Source organism: Nilaparvata lugens, chromosome 10 (genome assembly GCF_014356525.2).
Source record: "Nilaparvata lugens isolate BPH chromosome 10, ASM1435652v1, whole genome shotgun sequence".
NCBI classification, from domain to species: domain Eukaryota; kingdom Metazoa; phylum Arthropoda; class Insecta; order Hemiptera; family Delphacidae; genus Nilaparvata; species Nilaparvata lugens.
The window spans coordinates 1,696,738-1,712,846 of record NC_052513.1 but is presented as its reverse complement, the minus strand read 5'-3'; the positions used below and the strand labels follow the sequence as shown (position 1 = coordinate 1,712,846).

At 32.2% G+C, this 16,109-nt stretch overlaps 1 protein-coding gene across 1 annotated transcript in view; it reads right to left on the bottom strand.

The window, feature by feature from the left end:
- LOC111049488 (myosin heavy chain, muscle) overlaps positions 1-16,109 on the bottom strand; it is a 104,982-nt gene that overhangs the window by 38,267 nt on the left and 50,606 nt on the right. Inside the window, 5 exon segments of the mRNA XM_039436061.1 lie at positions 2,656-2,773; positions 7,389-7,506; positions 8,484-8,571; positions 11,055-11,107; positions 14,531-14,693. Coding sequence (XP_039291995.1) covers positions 2,656-2,773; positions 7,389-7,506; positions 8,484-8,571; positions 11,055-11,107; positions 14,531-14,693 — 540 coding nt within the window.

Genomic DNA, 16,109 nt, shown 5'->3' with positions numbered 1-16,109 from the left:
ACCTTCATTGTATTATCATACATCCCATTATCACCTAGGCTTAAATACTTCTAGAAAGTCGCCTTTGTAAAATAATAAATAGATCTGTATACAAGTGTGAAGTAGGCCTTGAAAAGAACAGTAAATTAGAACATAAAAATAAATGTTTTGAGAAAAATGGTAAGATATATCAAGGGTTATCAATGGATGAAGCATTACAGGTTATTCTTTGTAGATAAAATTAGAAAACCACACACACACAAAAACTACTTAAAAACCGTCGGGGCTGAGGTTTTTATACCTTGGTAAGCCCAAATCTGTACTGGTCTGGGTCAATGCTAATTCCAGCCATAATGGCCTTAGAGGCTTCCTCTGGGCTCATGCCGTCCTTCACGTCTTTGGCATTCAGGATTTTGTATCTAGGTGATGCAACAACATTCCAAAATGCAATCTCAAGCAACAAAAACCCATTCTAAATGGATTGAATGATATATGGTGAATGGCTACAGTTCTGAACAAGGATTGTACAAGAAACTAGAAAAGTTATGAAAAAAAATTGTTCGATTTTTGTATAAATATGTAATATCACAGACAGTGGAAAGACTCACTCATCTCATAAGCATGAAAATAACATCTCTGTTCATGCAGAGACCAATCGGAAGTTTCTTAAACGAATTAAGTATGTTGTCAAAGTTAAATGTAAAATGAATTCCAATTTGTAGTTCGGATTTTAAACTAATACCGTACATTTTGAAAAGTGTATTTAATAAGAAAATTTAGTGGGAGGAAAATATATGTCATGAAAGCAAGACACTAATTGAAAATTCAACTCACTAAATATATACAAATTGGAAGAAATGGAAGATTTTAATCGAAAATAAAATTAGTAGAATTGATGGTGATGTTGTGAAATCTCTCCATAATAAGAAAACAAAGATATTGTCAAATTTCACTATAATATTTATTAGAAACTTTAAAACAGTACCATGGTTTTACGTTTACCAACGCATCATCAGCTGTACTGAAGGTACACCATGATACTGTTTTAAAGTTTTTAATAAATATTATAGTGAAATTTGACAATATCTTTGTTTTCTTACTTATGATTTTGATCGACTTTGCCGGAGATTCTATCAACTCTAAAAGAGTTACTTTGCCAAGTTAATTAACTGTAAAGCTTGAAAACTAATTCTAGCCTTTGAATTAAGTGATTTGAAACTTTTATTCATCAAAATTTGGAAGAAAGACAGTTTAGGGCTAGGCCTGTTGTCTTCTCCCAATCATATTATTGTAAAATAAATAATGATTTGTGATTGTTAATAATACACTTTGAACTTGTTGCCATTACAAATGATAACTTCTCATTCAGAACTGTAGAAATGTCCAAATACGATGAAAATGTACATGATAAAAACCAACAATAGTCTAAGATACCAACTAAAAACTACGGTACAATGCAATAGTCTGCTGCAACTAAACTACATACACATTCCATGAATAACACGAAAATCACGGGAGTAGAGGCGGTTCATCAGCCTTTTGTCCCCAAAGTCCACCAAAGTCTACCAAATCAAACGCTTTTACATGCAATATCCAGTGATTCCAATCCAAGTAGGAACATCAGAGTTTGAAGACCTTCAATCGAACTATGATCTGAAGTTATTATTCAGATAGATATTCTTCAAGGAGCTTTAAGAGGTTTTATGGAGTAATATTCAACTCTAGTTAAGAGAATTTGTTCCAAAAATATATTTATTTTATAATAATGTGGGATTATCTATAGATTGTTGGTACTGAACTCAAATCACTCAAGTAGTTTTATACAGTATTAGGTGGATTCGGAGCCACCAACAAGTGATTTTGAAGCTTATAACTGCGGCTGTTAGCGAAGCTGGTCACAAGCAGCCACCCTTCCAATGAAAGGACTGAGAGCTTGTCGCTTATTTTATCGCTCAGATCAGAAGATAGGGTAATTTTTTCTTGCATTGACAATTAATTATTATTAGTGGATAATGCCCACATATGTATTTCACTTGTGTGTAACCAATTAAATTTCTTTGAGCTTGATTTTTTTTTTCAAATTTTTCGTCTTCTTGAACACTGTTGACTAATGATTTTATTATTAAAATGAACCGTATGGTTTATTTCCTCTCTTTGAAGTTTGTATTAACTTGATTGATCAATATAAAAAATTGTTGAATAATAGTGTTCATCGAATTTCCATCTAGCTGTTTACCCTGTTGTCAATATTTGACAACAGCAATCTGACAAGAAGCAGCAATCTTCAGGGTGAATTACAGCATTTAATTTAGATTTTCGTTTAATAATAATTAATATGAATCAACTCAAGTTTTCTATGCAACAAAACCATAATAAAAATCATATTCATGACTTGATTGATCAAGATTAATTAACTCAAGTTTTCAATACAACGTAACAGGCAAATGAAAATTAATTAATTCAAGTTTTAAATACAAGGAAACCCTAATAAAAATCAGGTTCATGACTTGATTGATCAATATAAATTAACCCAAGTTTTCAATTCAACAAAACTGTACTACAAATCAGGTCCTAGACTTTAGAAATGGAATCACTAGAGATTGATGTAAATGTGGGCAAAACAGCAGCAGTTGCAACCATGTGATGTGCGGTGGTAAGGCGATAAGGGTAACATGCCTTGGTGTGACCCAGCCTATACTGGTCAGGGTCAAGTCCGCTGCTCTCCAGAATAATCTGGGCGCATTTGTTGAGGTCTGGCTCCTTAGACACGGCGGCAGGGTTAAGGATCTTGTATCTAAGTCATCACAACGGTTCAAATTATTACCAAAACACAACCCTTACCCAACATTCGCACTAAAATACGGGGTCAAACAACAAATCAAGGGCTCCGTTACAGCATCAACACCCTTCAAATACCATAGAAATCCTTAAAATACAATAAAAAAGGTTCAAGGTTCAAACTAAATCCTTAAAATATCATAAAAAAGGTTCAAGGGTTCAAACTAAAGGTGGATCTCATGAGGTGCAGGTACATGTCACAGCATACTATAATAAAACTCACTTTTGTAACTTTCAGCATTATATTTAATTAAAGTTATTCATATGTGCTGTTTCCAATATTTTCAACTATTAATTTGTTTTTCTTTCATGATTTTTATAGCACCTAGTCAGAGTCTAATAAGCTATTCTATTTTGACTTGAATTGATAATAATAATTCGACTGAGTCATTGTCAATATTGTAGAACCGTTCCATAATTGAATAAAAACACACATATGTTGTCAAAAAACTGTGTAGAATTTGACAACATATGTGTGTTTTTATTCAATTTTCGATAATAATAATGTTTTTGAAGGTAAGACCATAGAGAAACAATAGCGTAAGTGGATATCCCATGGTATAGGACGTTTATGTCACAACTTTTACTGTTATCTCAAGCCGATAGTCCACGTAGTTCTTTCCTGTAAAGCTGTGTGACGCTCGTAGTCTCTCATACTGTGCCAATCATAAACTCTCACCCCAACAAAACAGTAAAAATAGACAGTAATCGGCTTGAGATAACAGTAAAAGTTGCAACATAAACGCCCTATACCATGGGAAATCTACTTACGCTATGTTTCTCTATGGTAAGACCTATTGGTTTATTCTTCTATATTGGCAAGGACTGCATTGAAGGTTACCTCTCATTTATTCACTATTAATTTAATATACATTTTAAAAAACACTTACACCCGGTTGTACAAAAGTCAGTTAACCTTTAATCCCGATTAAATGCCACAAGAACCAATCAGGGAAGCCTTCTTAGAAAACCTTCTCTGTTAAGTTCTCGTAGAATTTAATCATGATTGAAATTTAACATGCTTTTGGGCAACCGATTCTTAGTAGAAAAAGCACTTACATTTAGAAGTTTTACCACTGAAAGTGATTTTTCTACTTTGGAAGTGTTTTTTAAAACCAATGTTATATATTTTTTGAAAGGAATATATAGGTGCATACAGAGCGCCAAGAACTCGCGCTTTTAACTTTTCATCAGCTAATACTATTCTTATTATATTCGAATTTGTACAGAAATAGTAAGATACATTAAGCATAGCTTCAGCTGATTAAATGTGAAATGCGTGTGTTCATGGCGCATAAGTCTGTACGCACCTCTATATGAAGCAATCAAACATTGATGTTATTTGAATATGAAATTTTAATAAGAATGCTGAGAGTTTAAAGTAAATCTTACTATAGATATGTATATAATATACAAAACTAGAAACCTTCTAGTCTAATAGGGGGAAAACAAAAACTAGATACAGTACGTCTCAGGTTGATACGTCGGTTTAGCATAACCGAGGTGGAGGTAGAGGTGGTGGTAGGGGGGGGGGTGAAATCAGGGCATACTGTCTACGAGGCGGCTCTCTGTCCTTGAGGCTGTAAGGTTCACACATTCCTCAAGGCTGTCTATGTGTGCAGGTTGCTGATCGCATCTCAAAGGTTTTTAAGGCGAATGAAGTGTTGTATGCAGTCGTTGATGATTAGTTTTCAAGTTTCGTGATCGAGTTGGGAGAGCATAAGTTTGGTTTCCAGTGAAAAAGATGACTTTCAAGGAGAAGTAGTTGACTTTCAAGTTAAGTAGTTTAAATAATTCAGTCGATGAAAATTGAAATCAATTGAAAATTGGTTTTGTAATTGATTTTGAAGAGCATAAGATTTTCAAGGGAAGTAGTTGATTTTCAAGTTAAATAGTTGATTTTTAAATAATTCAGTAGATGAAAATTGAGATTAATTGAAATCGATTTTGAAGAGCACAAGTTTGGTTTCAAGTACAATGATTTGCAAGGAAAGTTGTACTGTAGTTGATTTTTAAGGATTCAGTAGATTATAGAGTGCATTAGTTTTTTTTAAGTTCAGTGGTTGATTTCCAAGTTGATTCTCAAGTTTAATAGTTTAAAGTTGATTCTTAAGTTTAATAGTTAATTTCTCATATCTAGTTTTAAATTTCTCTAGAGTTTTAATGCAAGAGTGAGGTTTGTTAACTTCAAACTGGAATGAGAATGTGACTCTTTTTCAATAAAAATTCTAGCACAAAAAGAGTTGAAATATTATGAAAATTGAAAATATAACTAACTTCGAGGAATGTTTTAGTAGGAATGTTTGTATTTCATTTTTGTGGTCATCAATCCAACGTATTTTTGAAAAAAAATCCATCTTGTGGTGAGAAGATTAGTGAGGAGGATTTTTCAATGTAAATGAAGAAAGTTGAAAGGAAATGAATAATTTGATAACTTTGATCGATGGTTGAAGATACAAACTGTACACAGACTGCATACAGATTCAATCGCCCAACTACTGTACATATTGAGATGCGATCTCGGAGCGGAGAGGTGTCAAGACCAGGCCGAGCACTATATATGCTTGCGCATCTATTTGTTGAGTCTTAATCTACATGCCTTTGTGTGACCAATACGGTAACTTTCGGGGTCCAATTTGACTTCCTCGAAACACTTGGCCGCCGCGATTTTCGGGTCTGACTCAGCCGCCATGGCAGCTGGCGCTAAGATCATGTATCTGATGGAACAACGTACAATGAAACATGTCAAACAACACAGAACAGAACACAAAACATAGAGAAACAGAACGTGAAACAGAACGTAAAACATAGAGAAACAGAACGTGAAACATAGAGAGGAAACTTGGGAGAGGATTGGAAACACAAAGGGAGAAGATTGAGAAAGGAGAGCGGGAACTGGAAGAGGAGAAATAAAACGTGGAACATAGAAACATGGAAGAGGATTGGGAAAACACAGGAAGAAGAAGATTGAGAAAGGAGAACGGAAACTGGAACAGGAGAAACAAAACGTGGAACATAGAAACATGAAAGAGGAATGGGAAAACAAAGGAAGAATAATATTGAGAAAGGAGAACGGGAACTGGAACAGGAGAAACAGAACGTGGAACATAGAAACACAAAGGAAGAAGAAAATTGAGAAAGGAGAGCGGAAGATGGAGGAGAAAAGAAGAAGTTTGGAGGATTGAGGAAGAAGAAAAGATTAAAAAATGAGTGGAAAGAAGTGAAAAAATAATAAATACATGAATAATTTATGAAAAATAGAATAGAAAAAATGTCATAGACAAAGAAGCAATAAAAAGAATTAAGAATATGGAAAAATCTAGAAGATTTAAAAAATGTAAGTGATTGTAGTATGAAACTTTGAATGCGAAGAAAAGCAAAGAACTATAATGGAAGAAATAGTGATAGTACTACTAAAATACTGTGACTAAATTATTAGATTAAGAATATAGGTTGAATTAGATGCAATAATGATTCAATGAAGTGAATGATTGAGAACTCTTTGAGTTTCTTGGTAAAATAATAGTTTCAATTCTATATTACTCAATTATTAATAATTGATTAGATTATGCACTTGAGGAAGCAATAAGTTGATAGATGAAGAGATACAAGAAAATGATTTTTATAGCTGGATAGAGAAATGAAATGAATCGTTTCAGACAGAGAAACAAGACGTCACATACATTCAGGGAGGGAGACGTTTAAGATAATAATAATTATAAGTATCCCGGGACAGTCCTCTATGAAAAACAAAAAATGGGTATAAAATTCTCTGTAAAGATGATCTGAAAGAAATGTATTATAAAATAATGTAAGCATTAAAATAATTATCAAGTAAATTAATAATTATAATATACATAATAATTTTCATCACATTTTTCAACTAACATAGAAATGAAAGTCGAAGAATTTGCATTAAATCTGAGTAAGAAATGAGAATTTTTGTTACAACCCCAAAACCCCCATATCATATTATAATTTACTGATATTCCTTCTCGAAATTATGAATCAAAGAACTCTTCACCAAAAGAAACTACTATACGAAAATAAAAATGACTATTTTTTAATATGCTCTATACATGTGAATTTTTCGAAGTTCATAATAGATGTAGAATCAACTTTTTAACTTTTCTGTTTATTTAACTTTTGTAGCTTGTTTTTTTTGTAACTGGGCACCCGCCGAAAATCCTTCGGGTTTGGCAGGACCCTCAATTTTTTGTTTTGAGTTGTGAATAAAAATTTTAATTGATTTGAATTAAGTCTACAGTATGTATTTTGAAATGGAAAGAAATATTCTTCTCTTAATTTTCTGTTTTTTTTTTTTTTTATAGCAATACTACTCTGTTCTGAACCATATTCTGTAGGAATTGAAAGTCAACTTGACTTGAAATATTCTTCTCTTAATAATTTTCTTTGTATCTTAATATCAATACTGTTCTTAACCATATTCTGTGGGAATGAAAAATCAATTTGACTTGAAGTATTCATCCCTCAATCATTTTCTTTGTATTTTCAATCATGAGAATAAGAATTCAAGTTGAATTATTCCCTATTTGTGGCGAAAAACTCACCGGAGCTTGAAGTCGGGGTAGACCATTCTGTTGGGGAATCCCTTACGACAGATACGGATACCTTCAAGTACACCGTTACAGGTCAGCTGGTGCATTACCAAGTGGGAGTCGATCACACCTGTTCATCAAAAACACACCAGTAAAATAGACAAAGAGAATACACTGAAATATAGAGAGGAAGTGAGAGAAATAGATTGCGATATAAGGAGAAAGAGACAGGAGAGTGAAAAGGTAGAATAGGAATAAAAATTTAGACAAGTCGATGAAAGAAGTATTGGGCAAGTAAGAAAAAGTGAATAATGTAAAAATCTTATAAAAGTTCTCTAGTAAAGAGAAGATCCACAGTATCTTAAGCAATATCGAATGGAAATTCTTACTCCCGTTATCCACAAAGAGATCATGAATCAAGGAAGGAAATACTGTACTTGAAATTTATTGGTAAGTAGTTGGTCAGTGAAAAGAATAGAGACAAGAATGTACGAGTAATAGAGATGGAGAAGACAGAATCGACGACAGAGAAGTAATAAGGTTGAATAAATTTTTAATTAAGTCATAATAAACTATTAAGATTAGTCAGTGGAAAAATTGAGACAAGAATGTGTGAGAAATAGGAATGGAGAAGATTTGAGAAGAATGAAAAAATCAAGAGATGATTTGTATGATTGATAACTGATAAATGATTTATTAACAAATAAAAATTTAGTCCGTTAATCCACAACGAGAGAAGATATAAATCAAGGAAGAACATAATTAAATGTTTGTTTATTTCACAAAAAAAAACAAAACTGCTAAATCAATTACAGAAAATATTGGATAGTTTACAATTACATACAATAGTTAGTTAAATTTCTTATAATGTGTCTTCTACATGTTTAGTATTTTCTGTGTGGAAATTGACCTACTCCACTATGGCGTACCATGTTCTAGAGCAGGTTTTGTTTTTTTAAGTAATTGATAAGTAGTTGGATAGTGAGAAAAATTTAGACAGGAATGTGAGAGAATATAGAAATGGAGAAGAAGGAGAAAGAAACATAAAGAGAAGATTTGTATAAATGATTGATAATTATAGTTTTAGAGGTTGAAAGTACAACTTACCGGGCTGTTTCAATTCGTTGGGGATGATACAACGCACAAAGTGAGGCTGTGTGCTTCTCAGGGTGGTCATCAGGTTGTTCAATTGTTCCTGTGGAGGGGTGAAATTACAAATTTTAGTAAAATAACCTCATGGATTTAAAAAGTATTAATATTGTAAAAACCTCCTATTTTGAATGAAAAATTACAGATCTGAGTGTTTTTAAAATCATAAATAATATATGTGTTGAAGACAAAAATATACAAGCCAATTCAAGTTATTTGGAGAGGGAAAGGTTCCCATTAACAACTTGGTTCTACTTGGATGATGGAAAAGGTTCAAAGCAATTTAAAAGTGATTTGAGCTCTAGCTACTTTATTTTGTACAAACACAGCATTGAAAAATATTCATATTTGAAAGATCTTGTAGGAAATCCATCATTTTTATTGAAAGAAACTGTAAAATGGAAACTATAAATTATCCAATTAGCATGATTCAAAGGTTTCATGCTTGGATGGAGGCAGAACATTATTTCTTTACAAATTCAACTTTGAATGAATGACTTGACAAGTCAATTCTCGTAAATTGTTGAAAAGAACATATTATGAAAAGATTCCCTTCATTTCTTGATATAATTTGTTAGGGCTCAATTATCGCAACTTTACATTTAGGGCCTGTTTCCGAGCTCGGGATTTGGCTAAGTTCTAGACTTTAAACAGCTGGAGTAAGAAAATTAGCTTTCAAAAACGGGGCGTAGTCGTAGTCATTGTCAAAGTCATGTTTGAATTAAATTTCAAAAAACTAAAAATTGAACACGAAATAAAATAAAGAGAAAATAGTGTAAAGTTTCAGCTATTTTGAATTATTTAGAAATGTTTAATTTCGTCAAGGAAAACTTTTCCAATTACAGAAATGAGAAAATAAAAACTGCGACTACTGTTATAAAAACTGCGACTACGCCCCGTTTTGGAAAGCTAATTTTCTGACTCCAGCTGTTTAAAGTCTAGAATTTAGCTAAATCTCGAGTTCGGAAACCGGCTCTTAATCGAAATCTAAAGAAAGAATAGTAATTGCTTATCAGTTCTTCAAGTACAGTCTATAACTAAATAATACTGAACACATGCAAATCAAGACTCATTCAACAAAATAATCATATTTTATCGAAACTCTCAAACACTCTATTGCTGCTGGAGGAAAAAGCTTACATAATAACATCCCAGGGATTAAAAAAATGCAGATAATTATGCAAATATTTGGCATCGAATAATTACTGTACTGCAAGGTAAATTATTGAGGATATCATACGGTATAAAAAAGGTAATGTGAATATGAATTGAACTGATTAAGAGGTGAAAGGAATTAAACTGATAGAAATTCAAAGCGAAATCTTCTAAAACCGTGATCCGTTTTGTACGGTTTACACGAGAAGGATAAAAGACAACACAAGACATACACGTGTAGGGATGAACAGTGAATTCAAAATTATTTCAAATCATAAAATGTCACAATCAATTCTAGTTGACGACATTTCAGATGATAACTGTCATGTGAAAATTACTTGAAATCTCTACAGAAAATGTAAAGTAAACTTTTATACTACGACCAAACTATCTACTCATTCATTTATATGATCTACTCAAAACTTACTGCAATGAATGCAAATACTGTATTCACTACAATGCAATGCTACCGATATGAAAATGATCTATGCGTTTATAAAATATGAGTGATTTCGACTTGATAAAATGATGAATTGAAAATAATATGGAATGAATGAAGAGGGTCCAGATAATTCAAGTGGAAAAATTAGAATGCTACTAAAAAATTGTCTTTAAAATTCAAACATTTCAAAAGTGATCCGAATTTAATGGTTGAACTGGAATAGATTCACCTATTCAATACAGGCATTGAATAGTGCAGGTCAATATATTTGATCGCCAAATAGACTATAAATTATAAAAGCTAAGTTATGAATTATATTAAAATTAATTTGAATATTGTACTTTTAACCAGCATTGGGTTACTATCAAGATATCGAATAAAATTAATTGATGAAGATTATATTTAAAAGTATATCTCTCAATTGGAATACATTATTCAGATAAAAATTTCTACTTGAAATAATGCTAGAGATAAGATACAACTTGATCAGAAATTATGTGAGGTAAAACTCAAGTGTGTAACTCAATTATTAACCCAATAAAAAAACTTTCAAAACAAGTTACAACTCAATAAAAAGCCATGACCCGGTTTCTATGACACTTATTGAATCTAATATACCGTCAAATCTTCAGATTTAATTGTCCATTAGATCTAATAACTGTCCAAGAAGCTGGGCCTATGCGAGCTTGAATTGAAGAGGATATCAGCAAGTATTCACGAGTGAGGATGATTCAATAGGTGGTATGTTTTATAACAATAAAGGATGATTGATTGGTGAATGAATGAGGGCGCAAAACAGGCGAAAGATGCAAAACCAAATCGGGAGGTGAAGTAGGTGAAGTAGGCGCATGCGCAGTGGGACTGGCAATCATTGGTTCCAGTAATGTTGCCATCCAGATGCATTCTGGGATTCAATTATGATAACTGTGTACCTTGTATGAGGAGGAGACGGTAGCGAAGCCACCACCCTTCTTTCCACGACCACCTGAGGCAACATAATCGGTTTCTTAGCACTTAGAACTAGGTAGACAATCTGTAAGCTCCAGCCGGCCACCCATACAGTCACACAACCATTCACACGTTACTCCGTAGTTAGATTTTGTGGTAATTGACGGGTAATGATGGGGAGGTTTGTGGATGATTGTATAAGAAAGTGTGGGATAGGAGAAAGGAGAAATCAAAATTGAACAGCTCTCGATCAGAATTAAACCAATTTGGCGACCACTAGAATAAAAATAGATGGATAAATTAATGTTTTATTACCAGAAAACAAGAAAAATACAAAACAGTAATATTTTAAACAATATTTTTGGGATGGCTAAAATAAGAGAAGCCATGCGCTCCAGCCAGGAGAAAAAGTTGAGTTGAATTTGTAGAGAATTTTGAAAATATAGACGAGTCAAGCATGAAATAGAAATTTAAAATTGAGTTTCTCTCGACAAAACATTTAGAACCGTTTGCACAGATTGAGTTTCAAGTAAATTGTAAAAAGATTAATATTATTCAGTAAACTTTTACTTCAATTTAGATCAGTAATTGAGCTACTGGTTTTGAGAAAAGTCAGAATTTGTAAGGAGTTCAAAATTGTGAGTGAAAAAGTATCTCAAACTCAATTGAAATCATTGCATGGTTGAATCATTGGTAACAGAAAAGTAAAGAGTTACCAAAGAGAGATTCGATCGCACTGTTCAATATTGACTCAAAAATAAGGTAGGATAGGATAAGGTAACTTTCGACTACGAAGTGTCCTAGTCTCGTAGTAAAAGGATTCAAAAATTGTTATTTACCCTGTAAAGGGCGGAGACAGTCATGAATGCCGAACCCTTCTGGCGTTTGCCTCCTGAAAATCAGATCATTTGCATATGATTTTTGTACCAATTTCAAGAATTTCAGATTTGGTTAACGATTCCTGAACGATGAAGAGACGCTGACGCTTTTTACATTGGTGTTACAATATTCAACTCACGATTCAATCAAAATAGTTGAATTATTTGAATAATGATGAAAATTTAGAACAAACGTGTTGAATTTGATGAAGTTATTAGAATGTGTTCACTAGACAAAAATTTATTCTGTAATCATATTATTACATTCACTTGATGGAATGAGTAAGTTAGTGTTTGTACTCGAATCATGTTTGTGAGTTTGTAAATTGAATTAGAATATCACAGACGATACTTAAAAGTATTAATTTTGAATAGAAATTTTGATAGTTATGACAGATACTTACTATATGACAGTTTTCTTATAAGAGATTGGTTAATAGACATCACAATACCTTCAACCGATGTCTCAAAAACCTTTACAGTTTTGATAGACTGCAAGTTATAATTCACTTCTAAAGACTACCCCATGATAAGAGATAACATTGAAATATAAAACGATGTATTATAGGAAATTAAATTAATTTAATGCACGTCAGTTTACTTGAACGAATTGAAATTTAATTTAAATTGAATGCACGTCATTTATTTGAACTTGAAATGTAATTTTTGAGTATAAAGCGATTGAATAATCTAGTTTAGCTACTCAATTCTCACGGTTTATGATAGAGTTCTTACAATATTTCTCGAAATATACAAAACGAGCGATAAAAAATCAGACACATGAAAAAATATCTGAAATATAAAAATTAGAAAATATTTTTGAAATTGATGAAAAATAAAGTGATATCTAATACCGCTGGAAGATGAATTCCCCGAAAAACACTGGATGTAGAAATTTCAAACTGGTTTGGAAATAAGAGATCTAATTTATTAGCGTGACATTACATAGTTGACGGAAGATTTAGAATGAAAATTATACGGTTTTTACAGAGATACTTAGGTGAAGGAGTTTTGAGATTATGAGAAAAAGGACAGACATTTACAATTCACACATACACATTATAACACCCAGCAAGCAGAAGTACAGTGACACATTCAGAGAAACATCAATAATACATTTATGATAAATCACAGACATCAAATGATTCATATTTCATAATAATATCTTCAATAACTATGTTTACAAAGTTCAAAATATCAATATGAAGATTGATTGTTCAAATCTGCAACATAATTTCAAGAGTACTAATTTCGTTACTACTTTGATAACACATGCAGATTCAAGTGCTCCAAATAAAATTCTATAATGTTATAAACAGTAATAATACTTTCAACTAGAATGTTGTCTACTATATGATTCACTATAATGTTTTCTCTATCTTTCATTTATTAATCGATAAAGGAATTAATTAACTCATCCCTTCTTTTCAAATCAGATAATAATAATACTGAGGGTGATGCCCACATAAGCTCTTAGGCTTGTGCGTGGGTAATGAGTGAGAGGGATGATGATGAGAGATGACAATTTCTATCTAAATTTGGGAAAGGAACAGTTTTGGGCTTTAAGCCTGTTGTTCCTTCCCCAATCATTCATAGTTGAGAATTATATTGTAGCCTATGTATCAATGTATGACGACTACTTTTTATAAAAGTCTGATAAATTCATATGATATTACAGAAATTTGAAGAACTGAAATAATGCACCTTCAGCGCTGAAACTAATCAAGTACCCATTCGTGTTCTAATCATTTATCAGTAACAGTAAATTATACAGGTTGATACTGAATAATTCAAGTCATTTGTAAACGATAAAATATACTACAAGTCGAACTCTCATTAGAAACTCACCAAATTAGCAAACATGTTGAAGTTGAAGAACCAGGGAAAATTTCATATTTTTTCATGAGTTCCTGCTCGATTTGTTTTTAGTCATGTTTGATCATTATATTTAATTAAAAAGTCCAGCCTTCATTTTTGAGGCTGACCAAGTGAACAGTTTTATTTGAAAAACAAAGAAGTGACCAATGTTTCATGATTTTCAACTTGATTACTTCAAAGTATTTTTTTTTCAGATTACTTGAATGTATTTCAATAATGATAAATTATTAGAGATACTTTACTTTGAGTGCACCAGTACTATCGATATTGAAATAGATAATATAAGAAGATAATATCTATCTAACCAAACTCGTAACTATCGATATTTTAAAATCGATATAAGTGACCATGAATGCACTTAGACTCAACTCAAACCTACGCGACTCAGGTCAAGAAGAGACTCGACTCTAGTGGAGAGCATGTTTTGAAAAGGGTGACGTCGCGGAGACTAGAATCGACTGGTCTGAGTGTCACCATTTGGAAACACATGCTCTCGACTGGAGTCGAGTCTCTTCTCGACCTGAGTGAGTTGAGCCTTAGAGTAATATAGCCGAATTATTTTTGTTGAGTTGCTTTGGCGTTAATTTCCAGGTTATAAAGCACTTGTTTGTAAATGCTTTTTTCTGGGGGAAATGAATCAATTTATTCATTTGTAATTGTATTAATGAATAAATGAATTACTCATCTATTCATGTGATACATACCCTTGCCACCACCGCCAGACTTGTCTGGTTCGGCGGACTGTCCGGGATGATCAGCGAAGATCTCGACGAGCAATTTGTTGGATCCCTTCTTGAACTGGTCGACGACTGTGTCGTTCAACGGGTCCTTGTTCTTCTCAAGCCAACCGGTGATGTTGTATGACACCTGAGCAAACACACACAACACCATTGTCAACAAGTCGTTCACACAAACTTGTTTGTCACATGACAATCAACAACTTTTTCTGAAACTAGACTCAAAACAATGACAATTATTTAGATTATATTTTATCAAGATCAGGTAAGAGAAATGCGAATAATATTATATAAAACTCTGGTTTCACTTTGTCAAGTAAGTCTTTCGTTTTTCACTAAAGATTTCCGTGGAGTAGAACTCACGAGTATAGGCTGAATTATTAATTCGACAAACATTCAAGTAAAATTGCAAAGATCAATATTTTTTGAATGTTGACTGAAGACGAAGAAATTTCCTGAGTATTTTAAACGAGGTGATTAACTAGTTTAGACGACAGGCGACTGTTAGTATTATTGTACTTGAAAGTTGGAATTGAAATTTCGCCATCATAATCTATCATGTAAGAAAATGATAATGAAACATAAATTGATGAATTTTGGCAAAGTTGGTTGAGTTAACAGAGTAGTAATAGCGTTTGAGAAGGACGTGATGCAAAATTGATAAATATATCCTAGTGGTCGAAGATAAGTGAACTTCCGAGTTTTAGTCTCAATTTTCGTTACTACAGATTCCCAAGTATCGTAATCAACATGTATTTTGTATTCCTGTAGTTGTATAGAGAACCGTCAATAACAAGAAAAGTTCGACGTGAAATTGAAACCAAGAGAGAAAAAAGACGAAAGGGATAATAGAGATGTAAGACTTCTATGAAAGTGCAGACTGAATAGGTACTATTGGATCTTTTAATTTGTTGAAGCAATGCTAATAGAGAGTAGAAAGCAATAAAAATAGAAGCTATTGAATATTGAATACTGTTGGATCATCTTCTAACTTGCTATAGAATTTAATCAATAATGTCTTTACAAAGATATACTAAACCAATACTGACAAAGACTACTTACAAAGCTATGTTCTTTTTTAAAAGTAAAGATTTAATACTTCTCTTTGAATTGATCTTCTAACTAGTTAGGTATAGAATTTAATCAACAATGTCTTTACAAAGATATACTGAACCAATACTGATAAAGACTACTTAAAAAGCTATGTTCTTTTATAAAAGTAAAGATTGAATACCTCTCTTTGAATTGAATTGATTTTCTTCTAACTTGTTGGGTATAGAATTTAATCAATGATAACTTTACAAAGATACTATAGCAATACGAATGAAAAATACTTACAAAGCTATGTTCTTTTATAAAAGTAAAGATTTAATACTTCTCTTTGAATTGAATTGATCTTCTAACTAGTGAAGTATAGAATTCAATCAATGATAACTTCACAAAGATACTATAGCAATACTAATGAAAAATACAAAGCTATGTTCTTTTATAAAAGTGAAGACTGAATCTTACTTCAAACTTTGTATTGAAGATTGGATCTTCGAGC